The sequence below is a fragment of the Telopea speciosissima genome, chromosome 5, assembly GCF_018873765.1.
Source record: "Telopea speciosissima isolate NSW1024214 ecotype Mountain lineage chromosome 5, Tspe_v1, whole genome shotgun sequence".
Classification (NCBI taxonomy): domain Eukaryota; kingdom Viridiplantae; phylum Streptophyta; class Magnoliopsida; order Proteales; family Proteaceae; genus Telopea; species Telopea speciosissima.
Genome location: NC_057920.1, coordinates 15,729,982 through 15,750,813, shown reverse-complemented (window position 1 = coordinate 15,750,813; position 20,832 = coordinate 15,729,982). Strand labels below are relative to the sequence as shown.

The 20,832-nt window shown below is 41.9% G+C and overlaps 1 protein-coding gene across 2 annotated transcripts in view; it reads right to left on the bottom strand.

Moving 5' to 3' along the window:
* Positions 1–20,832, bottom strand: part of LOC122662051 (probable sphingolipid transporter spinster homolog 2) — a 96,461-nt gene that overhangs the window by 16,466 nt on the left and 59,163 nt on the right. For both annotated transcript variants that reach the window (XM_043857607.1, XM_043857606.1), the window contains 6 exons: positions 19,541–19,643; positions 19,377–19,442; positions 18,848–18,929; positions 18,446–18,543; positions 10,705–10,781; positions 2,517–2,630 (listed from right to left, as the gene is read on the bottom strand). In XM_043857607.1, the coding sequence (XP_043713542.1) occupies positions 2,517–2,630; positions 10,705–10,781; positions 18,446–18,543; positions 18,848–18,929; positions 19,377–19,442; positions 19,541–19,643 (540 nt within the window). The remainder of the gene's footprint in view (positions 1–2,516; positions 2,631–10,704; positions 10,782–18,445; positions 18,544–18,847; positions 18,930–19,376; positions 19,443–19,540; positions 19,644–20,832) is intronic.

Below are 20,832 nucleotides of genomic sequence, written 5' to 3'. Positions count from 1 at the left end.
AGGATTCCACATTTCCTGAATACTTTCGCTGGTAAGATCCTCTGGAATGAAAATGACCAACATTCAACGCCAAAGTTTTTGCAGATGCACAAAATTAGTCTGCACTTCTCAGTCTTCTTTTTTTTTTTGGATGACAGAAGAGATGGGAATGGTACAAAGCCATCAACCTCCCCTTTAAGGAGAGGAACCCCCAACCCATGAGATTATGAAAGAACCTCTATCCCAGTAGTGGAAAAGAATGCCCAGGCACCAATTGATGAAAATCAGCTGTCTAAAACCAGCCACAAGTGAAGGGATTCTTCCCTACACCAGCAGTAGTGTAGGTGTAGGGTAGGTGTAAGGATTCCCCTACACCAGCACTAAATCGTGGGATTAGGTATAGAGTTTATTTGATTTCTACTTAGTCTTTTATTTGAGTTATATTTGGAGTTATATTCCTAATTGGGATTTAGCTTTGAATCCTAGTTCTAGTTTGAGTCCTAGTTTGAGTTTGATTTTCAGCTTCTATGTTCAGCCATTGTGGCTATAAATGTAGTTGTAATAGCTCAATTGAGCCCACCATTGAATGAATACGAAGTTTGCATATAGCATTGCTGAATCCTGAGATACCAGTTCTATTCCCCATCCCCTTTCTATTGAATTCTACAACAACCCCAGTTCTGCCCTATACGATCTATTGAAACATCTATCTTTATTCAAGGAGGCCAATCGATCACTGCTTGTAGAAGAATCAGACCACAGCTCTGTTGGGATTTGGGTTTTCTCCGTTGAAGCTCGATCTCCCTGTTCTTCAAGTTCCTGCTGCTGTAACTTCTGAATTCTACTTCAAGTTATTGAATCTGGGTTTCGAGCACAGCCTGCAAGCATTATCTTCTCTTCTCATTCCAGATCTGATATTCCATTGGTGACTGGTTTGTCTAAACCATAAGTTTCTATATTTCATTCTTCTACCTTCTAATTCTGTGATTCCACCATAACTTTACATCAGACCATCAGAACCAGCTCAAACTTGGATCGAATATTCCACACTCCCATTGGGAAACTCGATTCTGGTTGTAGCCTCAACAGACCACCCTAAACCCTAGATTCTCTCACTTCCCTCTTTTCAAAAACCCAAAACCCTAACCCTAACTTGCTGCCAATTTGATTCAGCACACTTCTCACCATTAAAACTTACCAAGACCTTCACTGAAAGACTCCTCTACATCAATTAACCTAAACCCTACCATCAAACCCTAACCCAATTTGGCCAAAATCACCTATTTTGACCTACCTGAACTACTTGTTCAGTTCAGATCCATGTTACTGGCTTCTAGTTGGATCCCTGCCAGTCTAGAACTACGTTACCAATCCCTCTCAAAAAGTGCCTTCTCTAGCACTTCTCAGTCTTGTTTCTGAACAAATCATTTATTTGGGCCAAGCTACCTACCCAACAGCCACAGAAGTGAGCTTCTGTAGAGTTCTTCCTTCTTAATTCATGTTCCTACATTTTAGAAGCTCATAAATTTTCCCTGTGGAAAGTGATGTTCTGCCTAAACCTATACAGGAATTCATCCCATAGAACTGCAGTGATTGGGGAATACATCAGAATGTAAGGCAAGGTCCTCTTCCACTTTCTGTAGAGGATGCACTTGATGTCTGAGAGCCATCATCCCTTCTTAAAGTGCATGTAAGTGGATAGCTTGTGCCAACTCCTAAGCAGACACCTGTGCCAAGAACTGAACTTTGCTTGGCACTTCCATCCATTTCCAACTTCCCATCACAGCACAATGATTATATTAAGGGATTCACATAAGGTATCTATGAAACTATGCATATTAAAACATATCTGAATTATAAAAGATTCTCACCTTCCCATATTTGGGAAGGCAACTTGAGATAGAGGGGGTTCACAATTCCATATTCTTCCAACATATGTCACAGATCCACTGAAGATCTCTCAAAATTTAATCTCATATATAACTCATAAAACCTAGGCATGAGTGCATGACCAGCTATACAGAAAAAGTAAGACACCTAATCACCAAAGCCAGAAGCAACAGAAGGAAATATAGTCCCCAGTCCCTATCATCCAGAGACCAAGAAACCTAGTAGAAACTAAAACACTTCATATCACCATATCTAGGGGGGGTAAATAGAAGTATAGAACTCAGATTCAACTGTTAAAATATGCTGTTTCCAACCACTCCACATCTCCAACAACACCAGGACATACATCTTATCCAGTTATTTTAGCTAGCAAGATCAACTTCTTCAGTTTCTTTTAGGATGATCACTCATTTCTTTTTCTCTCTGAGAAAGTTCACTAATTTAGACAACAAAATATACAATTTCAATTGATGCTTAGGTTGCATGATGCCTTGACTTACATACATGCACCTGAAATAGATAGAATAACTTTAGTCTGCATGCATTGAAATAGATTACAGATGAAAGTGTAAATAATAAAAATAAATAAATAAATTTCAAGAGCCAAGACAAGCAGTCCATGAACATCTAATTCAAACTCAATTTACCTTAAAAGCATTGGAGATTGTGGAATTCATGTAATCAAGAACAAAACCTCCAGCTACTGTTCCAACAATGCCACATACAACTGTAATGCCCCCAAACACCATATCTGCATTACTCTGCAAGAAAGACCTGATCAATTAAAATGCAATCAAGAAAACTGAAGACGGGAAAGAGTGGGTCTGACACAAATAAAAATGTGTGAACATTCTATTTCCACAAGTTAAATATAAAAAACTACTGATCTAGATTCTCCCAATAATAACTATGACATGTATTACCACGAGTTATTTTCCATATTTTTAGTTTTCTTCAGTGTTTTTTTTATGTGGGGGGGGGGGGGGAGGGGGGAGGGGGAAGGGTATAAACAATGACATGTATTTTAAGCAAGTGAGATAATGTCATGATTATCCTGATCTAACTAGATCATCAACAGCAGATTTCCTTAAGAATGGAAAAGAGTTCCTCTATTAGGGGGAAAGAACTGATCAGTTAAGGACAACAATTGCATCTATAGCACAGCCCAAAAGAGAGAATCATTGAATACGGTAGTCACTGACTAGGGAAGTAAACCAAGTAAATCAACCCCTCACCATAACAAAATAAACCACCAAATAATAGGAACCAAGCAGCCCTAACCCTCAAAACATGAGCTAAAGAATTTATTTACTTGCTTTATGAACCATGGGGGGGAACGTCCTTGCCTTCTGGACTCCTATTGGTATAGCAGACTCTATCATTAAGGCACTTGTCAAGGGTCTGGAAGTATCTCTTTCTCATGGTTGGGTGATCACTATGGTTGAGGGTGATTATCAAGTGGTGAATTGGTGGATGTGGTCTCATGTGGGTGGGCCTTGGAGGTATCATCATCTCATAAGGAAAGCCAGGCCTTGTGTGGTCATCCTGTTCTTGCAACTGTTTAGTACTAAGTCAGATTCGTTCACAGCTTTCCTCCCCGATGGTCTAAACCAAGTATGGTATTCACTCGATTTAAAAGGGGATCAAAGCAGGAATAGCCCTTTTCCTTTTCTTTTAAAGAAAGCGAGGTATGTGCCGATTTCCTAATCAGATTTTGGTAAATAAATATTTGTTGCAGGATGAACTCTCCTCCGCCCTCCTCCCCTTCCGCCACCACCCCCACCACCATATCCACCAACCCCGCCACCACCATCCCCTCCTTCACTATCCCCACCTCCACCAATTCCACCGTGCCCGTCACCACCACCTCCTCGGCAATCCCCACCACCACCACTCCCTCCAGTGCTGGTCTTGCTCTCGACCATGTGAAACCATCTTCCAACGATGGTTCTTCCTTTGCACTCTGCCCCAGCAACCTCCTCACTCCTGAAATCTCCAAATGGCAATCGTGCCTGATAGGCCACTTTCTTGGTTCAAGGCCCTCTTTCAACACAGTCAAAGCATCCCTCTCCAAGCAATGGAAAGCTCATGGAACCTTGGAAATCTTCCTCCTAGACAACAGTGTGTTCATTTTCAAGTTCTTCTCGGAAGAATCCAAGGCTCGTGCTTTGAATGGCGGCCCTTGGCTCGTGTGTACCAAACCAGTCTTCCTCCGCCAGTGGACCCCCTACATCTAGCTCCACAAGGTCGACCTTAGCACCATTCCCTTGTGGATTGCACTCCCAGGTCTCCTCTTTCAGTATTGGAGTCAAGAATGCCTCAACAGGATTGGCTCAGTCGTGGGCTACCCTCTGTACACTGATGCCCGAACTCTGAAGATGGATAGGCTATCTTTCGCAAGGATCTGCATCGACATCTCTACAGCCAGTCCCCCACCTTCTTCCATCACCATTGTTGAAGATGACGGCTTTAGCTTCGAGCAACCAGTTCATTATGATTAGATCCGCCCTCACTGCTTGCATTGTAAGGTTTTTGGGCACCATTCGAAAGATTGCTCTGGCAAAGCTCCCCTCCCTTCAATGTCTACAGCTTGCCCTGCAGCGCCTACAACAGTCATGGATTCTCCTTCTAATTTTGTTGCTCCCTTGAGTGATCGTGGTTCTGCTTGCTCTTCTCCTCGATCTGAGCATCGCTTTGGTTCTTGTAGTCTTCATGCTCCCCTGCCCCCTTCTGGCTCCTCTGACCTCCTGTCCGTGAAGAAGCTCTGCCCGCCGCCTCCATAGTCGTCGCCGTCGTGTCCACCTTGTCTTTGACCCCTCCATTTCTCTTGGCCGTGGAAGAAGCTCCGATAGCCGCCATAATATTCACCGTCGACGTGGTCTCTCCGCCTCTGGTTCCCCTACTGGCATCGAGGTTCCCCTGTCACCTGTCCCCGAGGCCCCTTTGGCCTGCTCTGTCCCTGCTACTCTGGTTCCACCTCCGTCAACTTCCCTGATGAATCAGGCCACCGTCAGCTCCAATGACCAAAGACCGCTCGACGAGAACTTTTTGAACATTGTGGCTCCCCGTCAGTCTCCCCCCTGTTAGGCCTTTGCAGACTGATAGGGCTTTGCAGCTGTTTTTGGCGAATTGTGATGCTACCATCGCTGTGCCTGGAAGATCTCTTGATTCCTCTTCATCCCTTGGTGTGTCGAACAGTTGGTCGCAGTCTCTTCAGGCTTCCCCTGACCATGCTCCTATAGTGGATCAGTCTGGGTTGGTCCACAGTTTCCATTCTCGTGCAAAGCGGCTCTCTCCTATGCAAAGGTATGTCTTCTCTTTACCTAATCCCCCCTTGTTCCCAAACCCTTTTACCCCCCCTTTGCCTAACCCCCCTCGATCCCCGCGATGCCCCTTTTCCTCTGTTCCATTCCACTTACCACCCTCTCTCCTCACCCCCATGCCACGTGCTCTCCCAACCTTTCCACCTTTTCACCCCTCTATCCCCCCTGTAGGCCCCATCCCTTCTAAGCTCTCAACCCCCCCTCTTTAATCGCCCCACCTCTTACCCACCCCTTAACCTCTAGGCCCACCAACGTTACCATCCAAAATCCCTAAGCCCATCTGTCTCCCAACCTAAATCCCTTACCCCCTACTCAGGCCCAGACCCATTCCTTTTTCTCTTATAACCTACCCATTATTAAACCCCCTGCCCACCTCTACTGTAAACACTACCCCAACCTGATCCCCCCAACCACCTTGGCCCGATCCAGTTCTGACTCCAATTTACCTTCCACCATCGATACCCCTTCTCTCGACATACCCCTTCCCCCCCTCCTGCCCCTCCTCCCCTTGTGCTGCAACCTTATCCGCTAAGTATCCCACCCCTCCCCTCGGCTCGACTTGGCCTCTTTCCCTTCGTCGTCCTTTTGTCAGCAGCACGTCCGTTGCTTATTTCCGTCAGAGGTACAGAAGTGCCCCCTCTAGGAAACCCCTGCCCCTTTCCTTCTAGCTCTCATGTCTGCTGGCTTCATTTGGAATGTCAAGGGCCTCAATTCCCTGGTGAAGCACCATGACATTAGGTCTCTCATCAAATCCACCCACTCATCCTTTTGAGCTCTTCGCGAAACCAAGGTCCTTCAAGAGAATGTTCCTCGCATTGCCGCCGCTATCGCCCCCTCTTGGTCTTTTTGCTCCAACTATAACCACTCCCCTAACGGCCACATTTGGATCCCATGGGATCCCTCCAAAATCCATATCTCCATTTCACACTCCTCCTAACTTCTCCATCTCCACTTGTCCATCCCCAACTCTCCTCTATCCTTCTTCAATTCGGTGGTCTACGCTTGTAACCAAGCAATTGACTGTGTTCCCCTTTGGGCTGACCTCTCCCTCCTTAAATCGGGGATGGACTCCCTCCCTTGGAGTGTGGGAGGCAATTTCAATGTTGTCAGATCCCAGTCTAAGAAAATTGGAGGTCGTCCCATTGACCTCCCTTCAGTTCATGCTTTCAATGATTGCATTGAGGACCTTGACCTCAAGGACCTTTGATGGACTAGCTCCTCCCTCACTTGGCACAACCGTAGAGTGGGCTTCAATTGCATCGCTTGCAAGCTCGATCGCTTCCTCTCCAATGAGGCTTGGCTCTCCTCCTTCCCCCATTCCTTTGTAAATTTCCATCTTTAAGGTTTATCTGATCACAACCCTTGCCACCTCCTCATCCAACCCTACTCCTCCTTCAGCCCCAAGCTCTTCAAATTCTTCGATATGTGGACCTCCCATCATCTATTCTCCCCTACCATCCTAAAAGCTTGGCGCTCTCCTGTTTCCTGCCCCTCCCTCCCTCTTATTGCCTTTGCTCGGAAGCTTCGCCATACCAAGTCTGCCCTTAAAAGGTGGAACCATTCTACCTTTGGCGACATCCCCTCCCGTGTCTCCTCTTGTCGAGCCGACCTCACCCTTGTCCAATCCCGGCTCTAATTGGACTCGCTCAACCCCGAGCTTGCCCTTGAGAAAAAAAACTTTTTAAGGAGCTCTCCTCTCTTTCCATCCAAGAAGAAAGTTTCCTGCGTAAAAATCCCGCATTAAGTGGTTGGAGCTTGGAGACTCCAACACGGCTTACTTTCACCGCTCCTTGAGAGCTAGGCTTAATTCCAACTCCATCACCATGCTCCTCGCTCCTAACGGGTCTCCTCTTACCTCTGTCCAAGACTTTTAAGTCTGAAACCATCTCCTTCTTTTCCTCCATCTTCAACCCCTCCCTCCCCTCCCCTCCCCTCCCCCCTACCCCTTCCCCCTGGCCTCATTGATAAGTTTGTCCCCCCCCTCTTGGAAAACTCCCTCCTTGCCTTGCCCTCTGATGAGGAAATCTCAAAGGCGATGCTCTCCCACAAATCCAACAAGGCCCTTGGGCCTGATGGCTTCAGTATGGTCTTTTTCCTTAGTTGCTGGGACTCTATTAAAGGAGACCTCTTCAAAGCTATCCGTAGCTTCTTCTTAAACCCAGCCAACTTGCCCAAATCAATCAAACCTTCATCTGCCTTATCCCTAAGATAGCTGAAGCCTCCTCACTGTCTGATTTCAGACCCATCTCTCTCTGTAATCTTCTTTACAAATTCATTGCTAATATCCTTGCCAACCGGATCCAGGCTGTCATCCCTTCCCTTGTTAGTCCCAATCAATATGCCTTCATCTCTGGCAGGAGTATTGCGGACAACATTATCCTCTGCTCTGAGGTAATGTGAGGCTTTGATCGCAAATCCCATTCTCCTGCAGCCCTTATGAAAATCGATCTTCATAAGGCTTTTGACTCCCTTCGTTAGGACTTCATCTGTGAAGTTCTTTCCCAAATGGGCTTTCCCCCTGCTTTCCTCCACTAGATTTACGCTTTTATCTCCTCTCCTTCCTTCTCGGTATTTGTAATGGCTCCCCCGCCGGTTTCTTCAATTCCAAAGTTGGCATTTGTCAAGGATGCCCTCTCTCCCCCTTCCTCTTCTCTTTGGCTTTAGAAGCCCTTTCTAGGAGTCTCCAAACAAAAACGGACCTTCACCTCATCTCCCCCATCCCCAAATGCAAACACCTCAACCTTACCCATCTTGCCTTTGCTGACAACCTGATGATTTCTCAAAGGCCCTCCCACTCCTCCATCTCTGCCATCATGTCTTCGCTCCATCTCTTCGAGAGTCTCTCTGGTCTCCACATTAATCTCCTCAAATCCAAAATCTTTCTTTCTGGTATCCCCGAGTCTGACAAAGAGACCCTCCGGTGTCTAACTAGCTTCTCCATCAGAATCCTCCCTATCAAATACCTCGGCCTTCCTCTTATCCCTGCTAGGCTTTCCAATCATCACTGCACTCCCATGCTCGACAACATCCGTAAGCGTCTCCAGCTCTGGAAAGGCAAACTTCTATCCTATGCTGGTAGACTTGAGTGCATTAGATCAATCCTCCAAGCTTCTTACATTTATTGGTGTGGTATCTATGGTATTCCTAAAGCCACTATCAAGGCTATGGAACACCTTCTCTGTGCCTTCCTCTGGAAAGGAAAAGAAACTTCCAAATTTCTCCATCCAATCAGTTGGAAATCCGTTTGCCTTCCCAAAGCTGATGGAGGCCTGGGCATTCGCCGCATCCGCGACTCCAATATCGCGGGTATCCTTAAGCTCATTTAGAGAATTTCCTCCAAGCATGACTCCATCTGGGTTAACTGGGTTCACTCCCATCTTCTCAAAAAGGACTCCTTCTGGACTGTCCCCATCCCCTCTGACTCATCTTGGATCTGGCGCAAGATTCTCCTCCTTCGCCCCCTCGCCCTTAGAGCCATCTCCTCCTCCATTGTCAACAGATCCTCCACCTCCATTTGGCTTGATCCTTGGCATCCTCTCAGAGTCCTTTACAACGTCTTTGGGCCGAGGTCGATCTACTCCTCTGGCATTCCTAAATCTACCCCCTCTTTCAGTCATTATTTCTCAAGCCTCTTGGTCCCCTCCCTCCTCCCTCCCCACCATCCTTTCTCAGATCTGGCCGTCCCTCCCCCCCTCTCCCCGGCTCATGCGGATAAGGTTATTTGGCTTCCCTCCTCCAACGGCCTCTTTAGCCCTAGTTCGGCTTGGAACTTTTTTAAGAACCCTGGCCCCTCTATCCTAGTCTGGTTTAAAGGCCATATACCTCACCATAGCTTCACTGTTTGGAGATCCCTTAGCCTTTGCCTCCCAACCCAAGCCTTCCTCCTCCACCGTCACATCCCTGTCTCCCCCTCTTACATCTTTTGTTGGAATGGCTCCGAGGACATAGCCCATCTGTTCTTTGCTTGCCCATTTACCTCCACCATCTAGAAAAAATCCCTCACAAGCATTTGGCCGTGCAGCAAGAGACCCCTCGCCTTTGATAGGGAATGGCTCTGGTTGGATATGACCTTTACTGGAGACACTATATGTGACATTGTCGGGAAGCTTGTTTTTGGCTCTACTATCTACCACATTTGGATGGAAAGGAATCTTAGGAGATGGACTTCCAACTCTAGATCTTTTGATATCATTTGGAAAGCCATCTCCTTTGATGTCTCCTCCAAGCTCAGTTTTATCCCTCATAGATCCATTATTGATACCCCCAAGGAACAAGAATATTGTTGTATCCTGAGGTCTTGATTTTTCGCTTTTGCAGGCCCCCACCTTTGCGTAGGTTGGCTCTCGGCTGCCCCCTCTCTCTCTCCCCCTTTCCTCTTTGTATATCCCCTACCACCTTTTTTTCCCTACCCCTCCTGGGTTCGATAATAGATTATATTCATCAAAAAAATATATATATTTGCTATTTGAAAATTTAAAACATACTTTCCAAGTATTTAAATATTATGAACCAAAAAGTTTCCAGGACCTATTTTTTAGAATAATGAATTACTATTCTCATTAATAACATTTAACCAGCCCGGCAACCATATGCTTTGACCCGCATTGAATGCTGGGCCATTGGTTGAAGATAAAAGTACATCGAACCCATATGAACTCTTACCATGAGCAGATTGTATCCATTGGGCAAATATGGGTTCGATCAAGATTTGTTTATCCAGAGTACCAAAAGCGAGCATGACGTCGTTATGAACATAAAGTCCCAAGGGTATTTTAAAACGTATATATATATATTTTTTGGTGAATAAAAAATTATATTACCAAAGCCCAAGGGGGGCGAGAGGGAGAAAGTCGGGGGGGGGGATGTACAAAGGGGGAAAAGAAGGGGGGGGGGAAGCCCCGGGCCCCGCTAAAGGGGGGGAAGGGGGCGTAATAGAGCACTATCTAGGCCCCAGGATACAACAATATGCCTGTTCCTTGGGGAATCCAAAAAGGCCTTGTGGGGCAGAAGACTAAGCTTAGAGGATACCTCCCAAGAGATGGCTTTCCAAATCAAGTCAAAAGAACGAGAGTTGGAAGTCCATCTCCTAAGGTTCCTCTCCATCCAAATGTGATAAAGAGTAGCACCGAACACAAGCTTGCCGATGATGTAGCAGGTGGTGCATCCAGGGAAGGTCATGACCATCTAGTTGTCCGGGTTTTAATTATAATGTTCACAAGCACGAAAACAAGATTCAACAAAATGCTCAATCCACATCCGGAAAACAAAAAAACAATAGTCTAAAGAAAGAAGAGGGGTTGTGCCCAGTCCCAAACAGTGCAGTGCGTTCTTCAGTTCCGCCTTTCGGGAATCGGATGATAAGATGACCAAGGCTAGATGACCATGTCATTCTCTAGGTTGAGTACTCAGATCTCTTAAAAGTGATGGTAAAGCACAAATCAAGTTCACGGATTGAATTTACAAGGAGTGACATTGATGTGTAATTAAGAACTAACGACTGAGGTCAGCTTACCATATGATAAATAGCGTAACCAGCCTTTGGCCCCCAATATGAATAAGATCCTATGACAAAGTTGTATGCTATGTAACCTGAAAACCATTTCATCAATAGAGAATGATTACCAAAAAGATAGTCATAAAGACTTAATATTAAGAACACGAGATCATTAGATTAAGCAGAATTGTATACCTGACAAACCACTTCATATATACAAAATGAATAAAGGAACATAAAATAAATAAAAGAAAAGTAATATATAATTTCCAACCAACTGCAACTGTATTTGTGAGGAAGAGGGGGTCTTAAGTCTCTCTGTCTCTCTCTCAAGATTCTGAAATACTATCAAACATAAAACACATACACACACATACAGGCTGATTCTACAATTTGATATTCAGAACAGGGAGTTGAATCAGGTCAGATCTATGGGAAGATAAGAGCCTTCGATTCTTGGATGCTTATGGAAGATATGGAAAGAGAAGAAGACCCTTAGGGTTCTTGGATGTTGATGGAAGTCTAAATCCTAAAGGGGAGTCAAAACAATGCATGGGAAAAAAGATTAGATCTGGACAAAAAGGGAGGATAAGCTGCAGCAGCTATAACTGAAGAAACAGCAGTAGTAGCTTCAGAACTGATAAAAAAGAAAGGAGAGGCAGCAAGGAGGGCACGTCGGCAGCTCAAGCGGCAATTCATGATTTATATTTCTCCCTTGCTACATTTTAAACCCCCACCCCCCCAATACTATACAGTTTTGTCATAATGAACCAGAAAATGGGCAAAGAACTCTCAACAGCACATCAGTTCTCTTCCCCCCCCCCCCCAAAACCCCACATTTAAGTCAGTTTAATCTTTTACCTTCGCTCTCTTTATTGTAAGGATTATTTTACCCCCGCTTAGTAATGTTTAGTGGGAATTGTTTAAGTCCTTTATCAAGTCTTAATATTTTTTAAGTAATGGACAGATTTATCCTTTTTTTTAGATCTTAAATTATGCCTTTTTTTTTTTTTTAGTACTTCTCATGTTTTTTGCAGGGCTTTGGCCATAAGTAATGGTTCAAGAGACAGTATTTAGTGGATTTAACAGGGATCCTTTCAATCTTATAGAGCTTGTTTATGCCCGTTTCTAGGTTTTAAATAGGGAAACCTTGGTCTATCTTTGGGCCCTTGATGCAGCAGCCATTCAGTGGCTGGCCCAAGAGGGCCAGTCCAAAGAGCGAAGGCTATTGATTCATATATTGGGAGAGGGACATGTCTGTGAGGGGGGTTAATTATTTGTTAATCTAAAGATTGGGGCTTGAATAATAATTTGCTTGGTCAAGTTTTTATTTTTTATGTTCCTAAATTAAGGAGTCTTTGTTATGAATTCGTTAGAGAGAAGTTCTTTCATCATTAAAACTCTGCTTTCTAATTTTGATTAGTTTATATAAAGAGATGTGTAACCCTCAATCCTTGGAGAGTGATTTGAGAATATAAGTATGAATTTGAGTGAAGTTTGACACCTCTCTCATTTCTCTCCTTTCCCCTACAATCCTCACTTCTCAGCTCCTTTTTCTTTTAATAGAATTCTATAACAATTAACTCTCCTCCTTTCTATGTTCCATTCCCTTCTTCATCAATAATCTCTGTGCAGCAGGCTAAGCAAGCTATATTCAATAAACACAACTGATGTAGTCCTAGGTAGGAGTAGTCCCACTAGGAGCTAGGGTAATGAGGTCACACACAAGGGTTGGCCGATTGGGTTAGGGTTTACAAATTTAGGGCAAAAACTAGGGTTAGGATTGGACAATGGCAATGGGGTTTATGGGGTTTTAATGTGCAGGTCTAGGGTGCTTTTATGGCATATAAATAACAGGGTTTGGGAAGGTTTTAAAAATCTGCAATCCTGGACAGAATAGAGTTGCAGGTTTTGGGTTTAATAGAGTGGAGGAATGGAGGGGATAGAGTGGGGGTTATGGGCTGGGTTTAGGATCGAGTGTAGGGAGAGGCGTGGTGGTTGTGTGCTGGAGGTATGGTTCGAAATTGATGGTCAGATCTGTAGTTATGAGGGAGTCCTAGTTAAAGTAGGAGTTGCAGGTTTAATGGAGGTTAGGGTTTAATGGATGGAGGGGGATGTGGATTAGGTCTAATGAAGGGGAATGGTAGGACAGATTAGAAGAAGAAGGTTTGAAATCAAATTGCAGGTTCAAACTTACTGAATTGCAGAGACAATGACAACAGCTTGATAACTTGAAGAAACCTCCCGATCTTCACGATGCAAGGAGTCGTAGGAGTCCACCCACCCTATCCACCTTGAGATCCACAAGGATATACACTCACAAAGAGCAGCAGCAATGGCAGCAAGCATAAAGCTAATTTTTATTAATCAAATTCGTGTTCAATGCTGGCCTCCCTTACAAACTTATATAGAAGACTCAAAAATAGACTTAGACACTAAAAAGGAAAGGCCTAACCCTATCCCTAATCTATTAGGCAACTTAAACTAACTAGGAAACTAAAATACTAAAAAAAATAGACTCAAAACATGGCTGGACTTATAGAGTCCTAATCCAGCCCAACTTACATCACATGACCACTTAAGTTGTCACATGACCACTTAACCAAGTCACATGATCACTTAAATTGAACCAATTGGATGCAACCCATTTGAACCGGTTCAATTAAAAAAACATAAAAATAAACTAAGTATTGAGCTAATCCCGTATGCAACCTATGTACCCCTAGTTTAGGCTCATTAAAGTGGCTTAATACATAGAAAACCCTTGGGAACAAAGGCCCAACATGTATATAACCCAACCTAGGCCTATTTCTAAAGAAATAAGCCAATTTATATGATGAACCTGCATCAACAACAGGTCCTATTTCTTGTTTTTCTGTCACTGTTCTTCCTAGCTCCTTATTTCACTGTTCTGTTTTCCTGCTACATCATCTATCATTTTTCATCTCCGAAACTATATTTTTTCTCATAGGAATTCCAATTTTATTCTACTCTAGAATCTATTATAAATTAAGCATTTCAGAATCCGTTCATATCTTTAATTTTCAATCCTGTTCATTAGTCCCCCATTGCATCCCCACTTTTATTCTTGAATCTTGACCTAAACTCATATTTGAACATGTCAGATTGTTCTGCAGACCAGAGAAATGTGACCTGACAGAACAACAGGGTCTGTTAGCTAAAATCCCAATAGATCAGAATCTGGGAGTATTCTGATGTTGGATATGAGACTTGAGGGACAATTTCTCCCCAAACCCTAATTTTGGTTCTTGTTATTTCCAGATTTATTTACTTAACTCTGATTACAATGTTATCACCATCTATAATGTAGACTAAACCCAAATCAGAAAATCCAGCAAGAGACTAGTATTAACAGGATCACAGAACAGAGAAGAAGGGACTAGAAAATGGAGAAATTTTTAACTTAGAAATTACAATAGAATAATCAGACAAGGCTAGAACTCAGGCCGAGCAGTCTACTGTAATAGAAGAACAAACCAGCAAAGTTTGATGGAATTCTGATAACAGAATAGTAAGGTACAGTGAAATCGTAGTGCTACAAGAAAAACCAGGTAGCAGAACTAATGTAGATTGGTCCACTCGAACTAGAATGTGAACCAAGCCATATGTTGGGCCAGATTCATTAAGATCGAGCAGCCATCTTTAAATGGACCAGCCAGCTCGCAGGACTTTAATTCTTATGGTTTTATTGCGTTATTATATTCCCAGTTCAAGAGGAGTTTGTTATTAAAGTATTGTTTTATTAGTTAAATTGTAATTAGCAAATAAGTTACCATAGTTAGAATGTCAGACTAGGATTTATTTACCTATTCAGAGTAGGAGTCTATTTTATTGTTTTTACTTAAAGTCATTGTAGAGCCAAGGGCTCAGGACAATTTTGATTATGGAATAAGAATGGGTTGCCTTTGCACAAGAGCTGTGTGATTCAGTTATGGGGTGAGAAGCCTTTAGCAATGGAAAACTGATCTGCAGGTGGGAAGCATTGGTCCTTCTTCTCTGTTCTTTCTATTCTTATACTCCGTTTTAATCTCACAACAGGTACTCATCATATTCCTATCGATTACTACTTCCCTGTTCAGTTTTTAATCTCTGAACTTCAGCAGTATAGTTTCTCAGATCTATAGAGTATTCTGGTAATAGAAATCTGGGGTTTTAAACTACATTAATATCTATACTTGGCTGGCGGATCCCCTGTTTTATGTGCTATTTTCAGTCTGAAACTTTGGTAACCACAGGTGATTCTGTTCACCTGATCATACCCATCTTTTGGGGATTAAAAGAGAACCCCAAGAGGAGAACTCGATCTGAAGCTGGGCCCATTCTGAGGGCTGAAACCTTTGTCACTCAAACATCTCCTATTCTGCAGGTTTTCTATATTTCAGATTTTAAAATTTTATAATTAGTTTTATTCTAGCAACTTGATCGATCCAATTGTTTTTGGGGGGGGGGGGGTTGAATTAGATTGTTGAAATAGAGAGTCAACCCAAATTTTATCCAATTCTGTTGGTTGGATTGAGTTTAATTTCAGTTTTACTGTTTCTGAGATCTCCTCCCGTAAGATCACTGTTTCCTAAATTACTCCCAAACCACTCATCGGTTCATTCCCATCTTTTGAGGGATTCTTATCCTTCCTATTAACTATCGTTTCCTAGAATTTGGTGTTATACTGAGAGGTTCGAGTTTTCAGTCAATTTTCGGGTTTCTATGTGAGTGGGGATTTGACTTGGGATCCTATCTGGGAGAATTTTAGAGTTCTTTCTACCTACCCCCCACCAAGAACTAGAACAAAAGATCAACCACAATTCTTTAAGAAACAGAAACAGAACCAGAACTTCACAGAGTAGATTAGCGGAAAACCAAAGCTCAGACTTGAACCAAATCAAAATAGTAATCAAGAAGATAGTGAAGAACATGAACAGAAACTGAGAGTGGAAAAAGAGAACTGCAGGATTGTGAAAACTAGAATGGGTTGACCTATTGTTGAGTAAAGATAGAAGAATGCAGAAGATAGAACAGGCCAGGAATCCACCTGAACCTCCACTTGGAATCCACCAAGCACCACCTGAGAATCCACAGTACTAGAAGAAAATTTCAATGATATTACTCATAACTTCGTGTGAGAGGCCAGAGGCCACTTCATCTATGTATAAATTTCATTAACTCTCTCTAACAGTACGAAGCTGATTAGGAATTCAAACTACTACTTGGAATAGTAAAACCAGACATGTACTTGACACTCCCACTCAAAATAGGACTCTAAAAACAGGACATAGAGTTGGAATGAAATCTGGACTCAAATTCCTAATGATTACAGGATTTAAGTTAGCTAATTCTAACATAAAAAAGACTCACAAATTTGGACTAAACTTATCCTACTTGACCAATCTCGCATGACAAGCTCTTACCCTTTGTTTAGGCCCATTAAAGTGGTTCATTATAACAAAACCCTTTGGACAAAAGACATAACACATATGTAACCCCACCCAAGGCTTATTTACACTAAGATAAGGCCACTTTTGTGAAGTATCTGCATCAATCTATTTAGTCCAAAGTTCCAAACTTTTTCTTTGTGTTGAGGTAGTAGGCCACTACATTTGATATGTGGCCTGTCCAAGGAAAACCCCATCTGTCCAATTGTCAAAATGACCAAATCATCACTCCAAATGGAAGACAACATAGACACTGTGGGAATGGGTTCTGACACTATTCAGTGTGGAAAACCACTTCTCACCAGCCTCTTCCCCTACCCTCCTTTTTCTCATTATCCACATACCACCGCTGCAACAGTTACTGTGGCCCTGAGATTGATTTCTCAATCACATTCTAGTCCTTTTGTAGGCTTTGCTTCTTGACAAATTTTCCTACTGACTCCATACTTTTCATAGCACCAAGGCAAGTCAAGGCAGTGGCCAGGCGCCTTTACACCTTGATGCCTGGGGGTCACCCAGGCAGCGCCTTGTTGAGCAAGTTATTTGAAGGGGGTTTATGTGTAGAATAGTATAACTTATTACTTTTGTAAATTGTAAAAGATCTTGTACATCCCATTCCTAAGAATTGATTTCAGTGTTTCTTCCCCTTCTCCTCCTTAATGCTGGAGGATGATGGAGAAAACCCTAATGATGGTTTGGAAGACTGAAACAGTAAGAAGCTGAGGAACAGGTAGGTACTTTCTTCTCTTTTTGATGTAGATCAAAGGTCCATGTGTAGCAGCAGGAACAAGCCCCAAAACCATGCCAGTGTAGTTGTGGGATTCAACTGCTGTGAGAGGCAGCCTGGTCTGATGATGGAGGTCTGGTTCTTGATTGGTCTGATGGACCAGATTTCTAATTTTGAGGAGCATATCATAAGGAATGAGTAAGAACCTGTCCAGGTTCATCCCCCCCCCCCCCATCGTCTAGCATATTTAGTAGAAGTTTTTTTTTTTTTTTTTTTTTTTGGTGGTAAAGGAAGATTATTTTCAGATTTAAATAGATTTTGAGTAAGCATATTTCCAGATTTGAAGAGGACATTATCCAGTAACATTAAAGTTGATTTATTTCCAGAATTCCAGCAGCATTAAAGTTGATTTATTTAAAGAATTAAAGTGGATTTACTTCCAGAATTCCAGCAGCATTAAAGTTGATTTATTTCCAGAATTAAAGAGGAGATTCTACAGTTATTTAAGGAGATATTTCCTATCCTATTTCCTATTATATCGAGCAATTTATTCCAGCACATTATGAGGGGAGATTAGTTTTATTTGAAGACTGTCATTAGCCATCGGCCAGCCTGTCATGAAGGGTTTATTTTCCAGAATTGAAGAGATATCGTTCAACTATATTGGGAGGAGATTTCGTGATCAAGAGGGCCCCACAGGCAGCTATTGAATGCAAATTGAAGACTCAATTGCCAATACGAGGAGGACTTCTACAGCTGTTATAATTAGTTTCATTAGACTAGGAAGTTTCTATTTTATAGGATTGTTTTATGTAATTAGTAGTTTCCTTTTTCTAGGATTCTTTATTTGTTAACTAATTAAAATAGGATTGTGTTGCTATGTAATAGTTTTTTAATTAGGAAACATCAGAATGCTGTAATCGATGCAAAATTTATAAATACAAGGATGTGGCTGAATTCAACAGCCAACGAATTAAAAAAAAAGAAAAGAGATTTTCGGTTTTGAAACCATGATATGCTGTGAGATACAGTGAGAAGGGTGAGATGCCCAGGCTGAGATTGCCAACCCCACCTATCCCTATCCCCCTTCTTCTATCTATCCATCTTCTGCTACCTTTTATTTTCTTTTTTCCTCTTTCTTCCTCCTTCTATTTCATCAACTCTGGCAATAGCTGCTGCTGCTGTGGTGGTGGCTGTGGCAGTACTACTGCTTCCCTCCATCTCCTCAATTTGCCCTTCCCCCCTTTTCCCACATTCACCCCCCATTACTCCCTTTTTCCCCATTTGCAACCCCTTACTACCTTTTCCCCCTATTTTCTGTCTGGGTGCCTTCACAAGTATTGCAACTGGGGTCTCAAAAACTGCCGTGCCACCTAGGCACCACAACACCTAACTATGACTGACCCTAAAGCTTTTACCAACTTTTTATATGAGAATAAATTGAACTAAGGATAGCAGCCATCTCATACATGATCATCATTCAGACATGCAGTTTGCTTTGTTGCTATAGTAAATCACCATTTAAAAATTAAGGAAAAAATCGCAACAGTACTTCAAGGATTAAAAATAAATGAGAGAATACCTAGAACATTTACAATATAGACCTTATTAATCAGAAGAACTTTCATATCTTTCAAGAACCTTGAAATTTGATTCAGAATCTTCAGTGATCCCTTGGACCTGCCATAACGAAAAAACAAAAAACAAAACAAAATCAGCTAATAATTCAAATTACTGATTCAATGATTAAGTTCAGTCGACGGAACTTGTAAAACAACGTATTAGAAATAGTATTTCCCAGTAACATAAAAAACGTGTGACAACCAGAGAGCAAGGTATGGGTAAATACTGCCCTTCAGAAAGTTACTGGAAATTATTAATGAAAAATAAGGTCAGCATGGACATAACACAAAATCCAAATTATGCATTCATTTTAAGAAGAAGTAAAGAAGTCACAGAAGGAGCTTGGATTGAAAGCGCTCACAAAAAAGATTTCTTAGAGTTGTGATGATTAAATTCCTCACTTCCTGCAACGACACCAACTTTACCATCTGAAACCTGTGCATCTGCAATGAAGATCTAGGTATTAGTACTGTACTGTTGAAGACTGAAAGATGCAAGATGCGAGAAAGCAAGTAATTGGTGTGGAGAAAGCGATTAGATCCATACAAGACGAATAGAAATTCTTTTTTTTTTTTTGGATAGACTTGAAATAGTATTATTGCATGATATCAACTCCCCTACATTGCATTATTCTCTTATGGAAAATGCTTTTTGGATAGACTTGAAATAATATTATTGCATGATATCAACTCCCCTACATTGCATTATTCTTTTATGGAAAACGCATGTGTTGGATTCTTGGAACATTTAGCACCTAACCTTTTCTTGCATTGTGACGAAGAGGACCACAGGTGCAAAGGGGCTCTTGTCAGAAAGAGAAACATATATTATGTAAATTGTACCAAATTGCTAAGCATTTCATTAATACAAAATAAAGGAACATACAGCACCTTCAACTTCACCTGCAACTGTCGCTGGAGGCTCCAACCCTTTTTCTGATTCAGTAAGACTGAAACCTGTGTTCAAAATAGTGAGGAACATGTAAGCACAATAGAACGATTGCATTAAAAAGTAGAACTGGAAGTCACTTAAAAGAATATGAAAAAGCAGTTACCTTTCAACTGCAAGGGTTTAATAATAAATCCAGAAACAGCAAAAGGAAGCATCAAAATTGCCTCTCCCCAGAATGCCCACCGCCAATTAAAATGGCCTCCAACCTGAGAATTATGGAAAGAAGAAATTTTTATAGAGTATTATAGGTAAAAAAGGAAAAGATAAAAAGAAAACTGAGGAGTTATCAAGCATAACCTTTCAAGATAGTGAAGTTTATGATAATAATAATAATAATAATAGCAGGCAGGTGTTAAAACTAATAACGACATATATGATACTGTGCAGCAGATAATTCATAAGAACCAGTTGCGATAGGAACAAGTGTTACATTCAAGAGCCACACAGAGAATTTTTAAGCTTTCACAGAGCCTAGGTTTAATTGGAAAAAGAATACCATGATTGGTTGGTGGGGGTAGGACGGATGAACCCTAGGTTCAGGCTAAACACCCCTCTTGCAAGATTCCAATCAAAAGAACAACAAAAGTCAACCTTCTCAAATGAAGGTTAAACTCCATCAATCACTCACAAACAGACGGAATACATGATCCTCAGAATACAACAGTAAACCCACTGTCAGATTAAGAGTAATTAGAATAAGCAAATTTGAAACTTAAAATTCAGATAAAGGGAGAAATCCAATTATTCAAAACCAAAGACTCATATCACCTTCAAAGTCTAGTTGAATTTCACTATTGGCTGGCTAATTCAAATCGTAAAATATTATTCAAAACTACTGGCTGGATTTAAAGTAATTAGACAAGAATCAAGTCTGGTTCAGTAAATAGGCAGAATCAGGGGATTTTAAATAAAACCAGATCTGAATGTCATATCAGCACTTAGGCCTGGTTGAAGGTCTCTTCTAGAGAGATCTTGAAGACCCCAAAAATACCCTTCTCTTCACTTTGCCTATCAAGAGAGAGAGAGGGGGTCGCACAACAAGGATCAGGTATAACACATTTGACTTTTTCGATTGATAGGTGGCATTCAGATAGATCTCACTCTTTTTTTTTTTTGTGTGTGTGGGGGGGGGGGGGGGGGGTGGTATTTTTCTGTTTATAAGCAACGACAAAATTAGTTCATTCATTCATAAGTTGATGATCTAATTCCAAGAGGTAATTTCTTCACTAATGTTTGTTTAGTGTGCCTTAGGGAAGAAGAAATTGTGCACCATCTGCCAGTTCACTCATTTCTCCAAGAGGTTTGGGATTCTATATCAGAGGAGACTGGTTTCGATTCCCATTAACAGGAAAAACTAGATTTAAAAAATAAAAAATATCATTCTTGACACAGAAA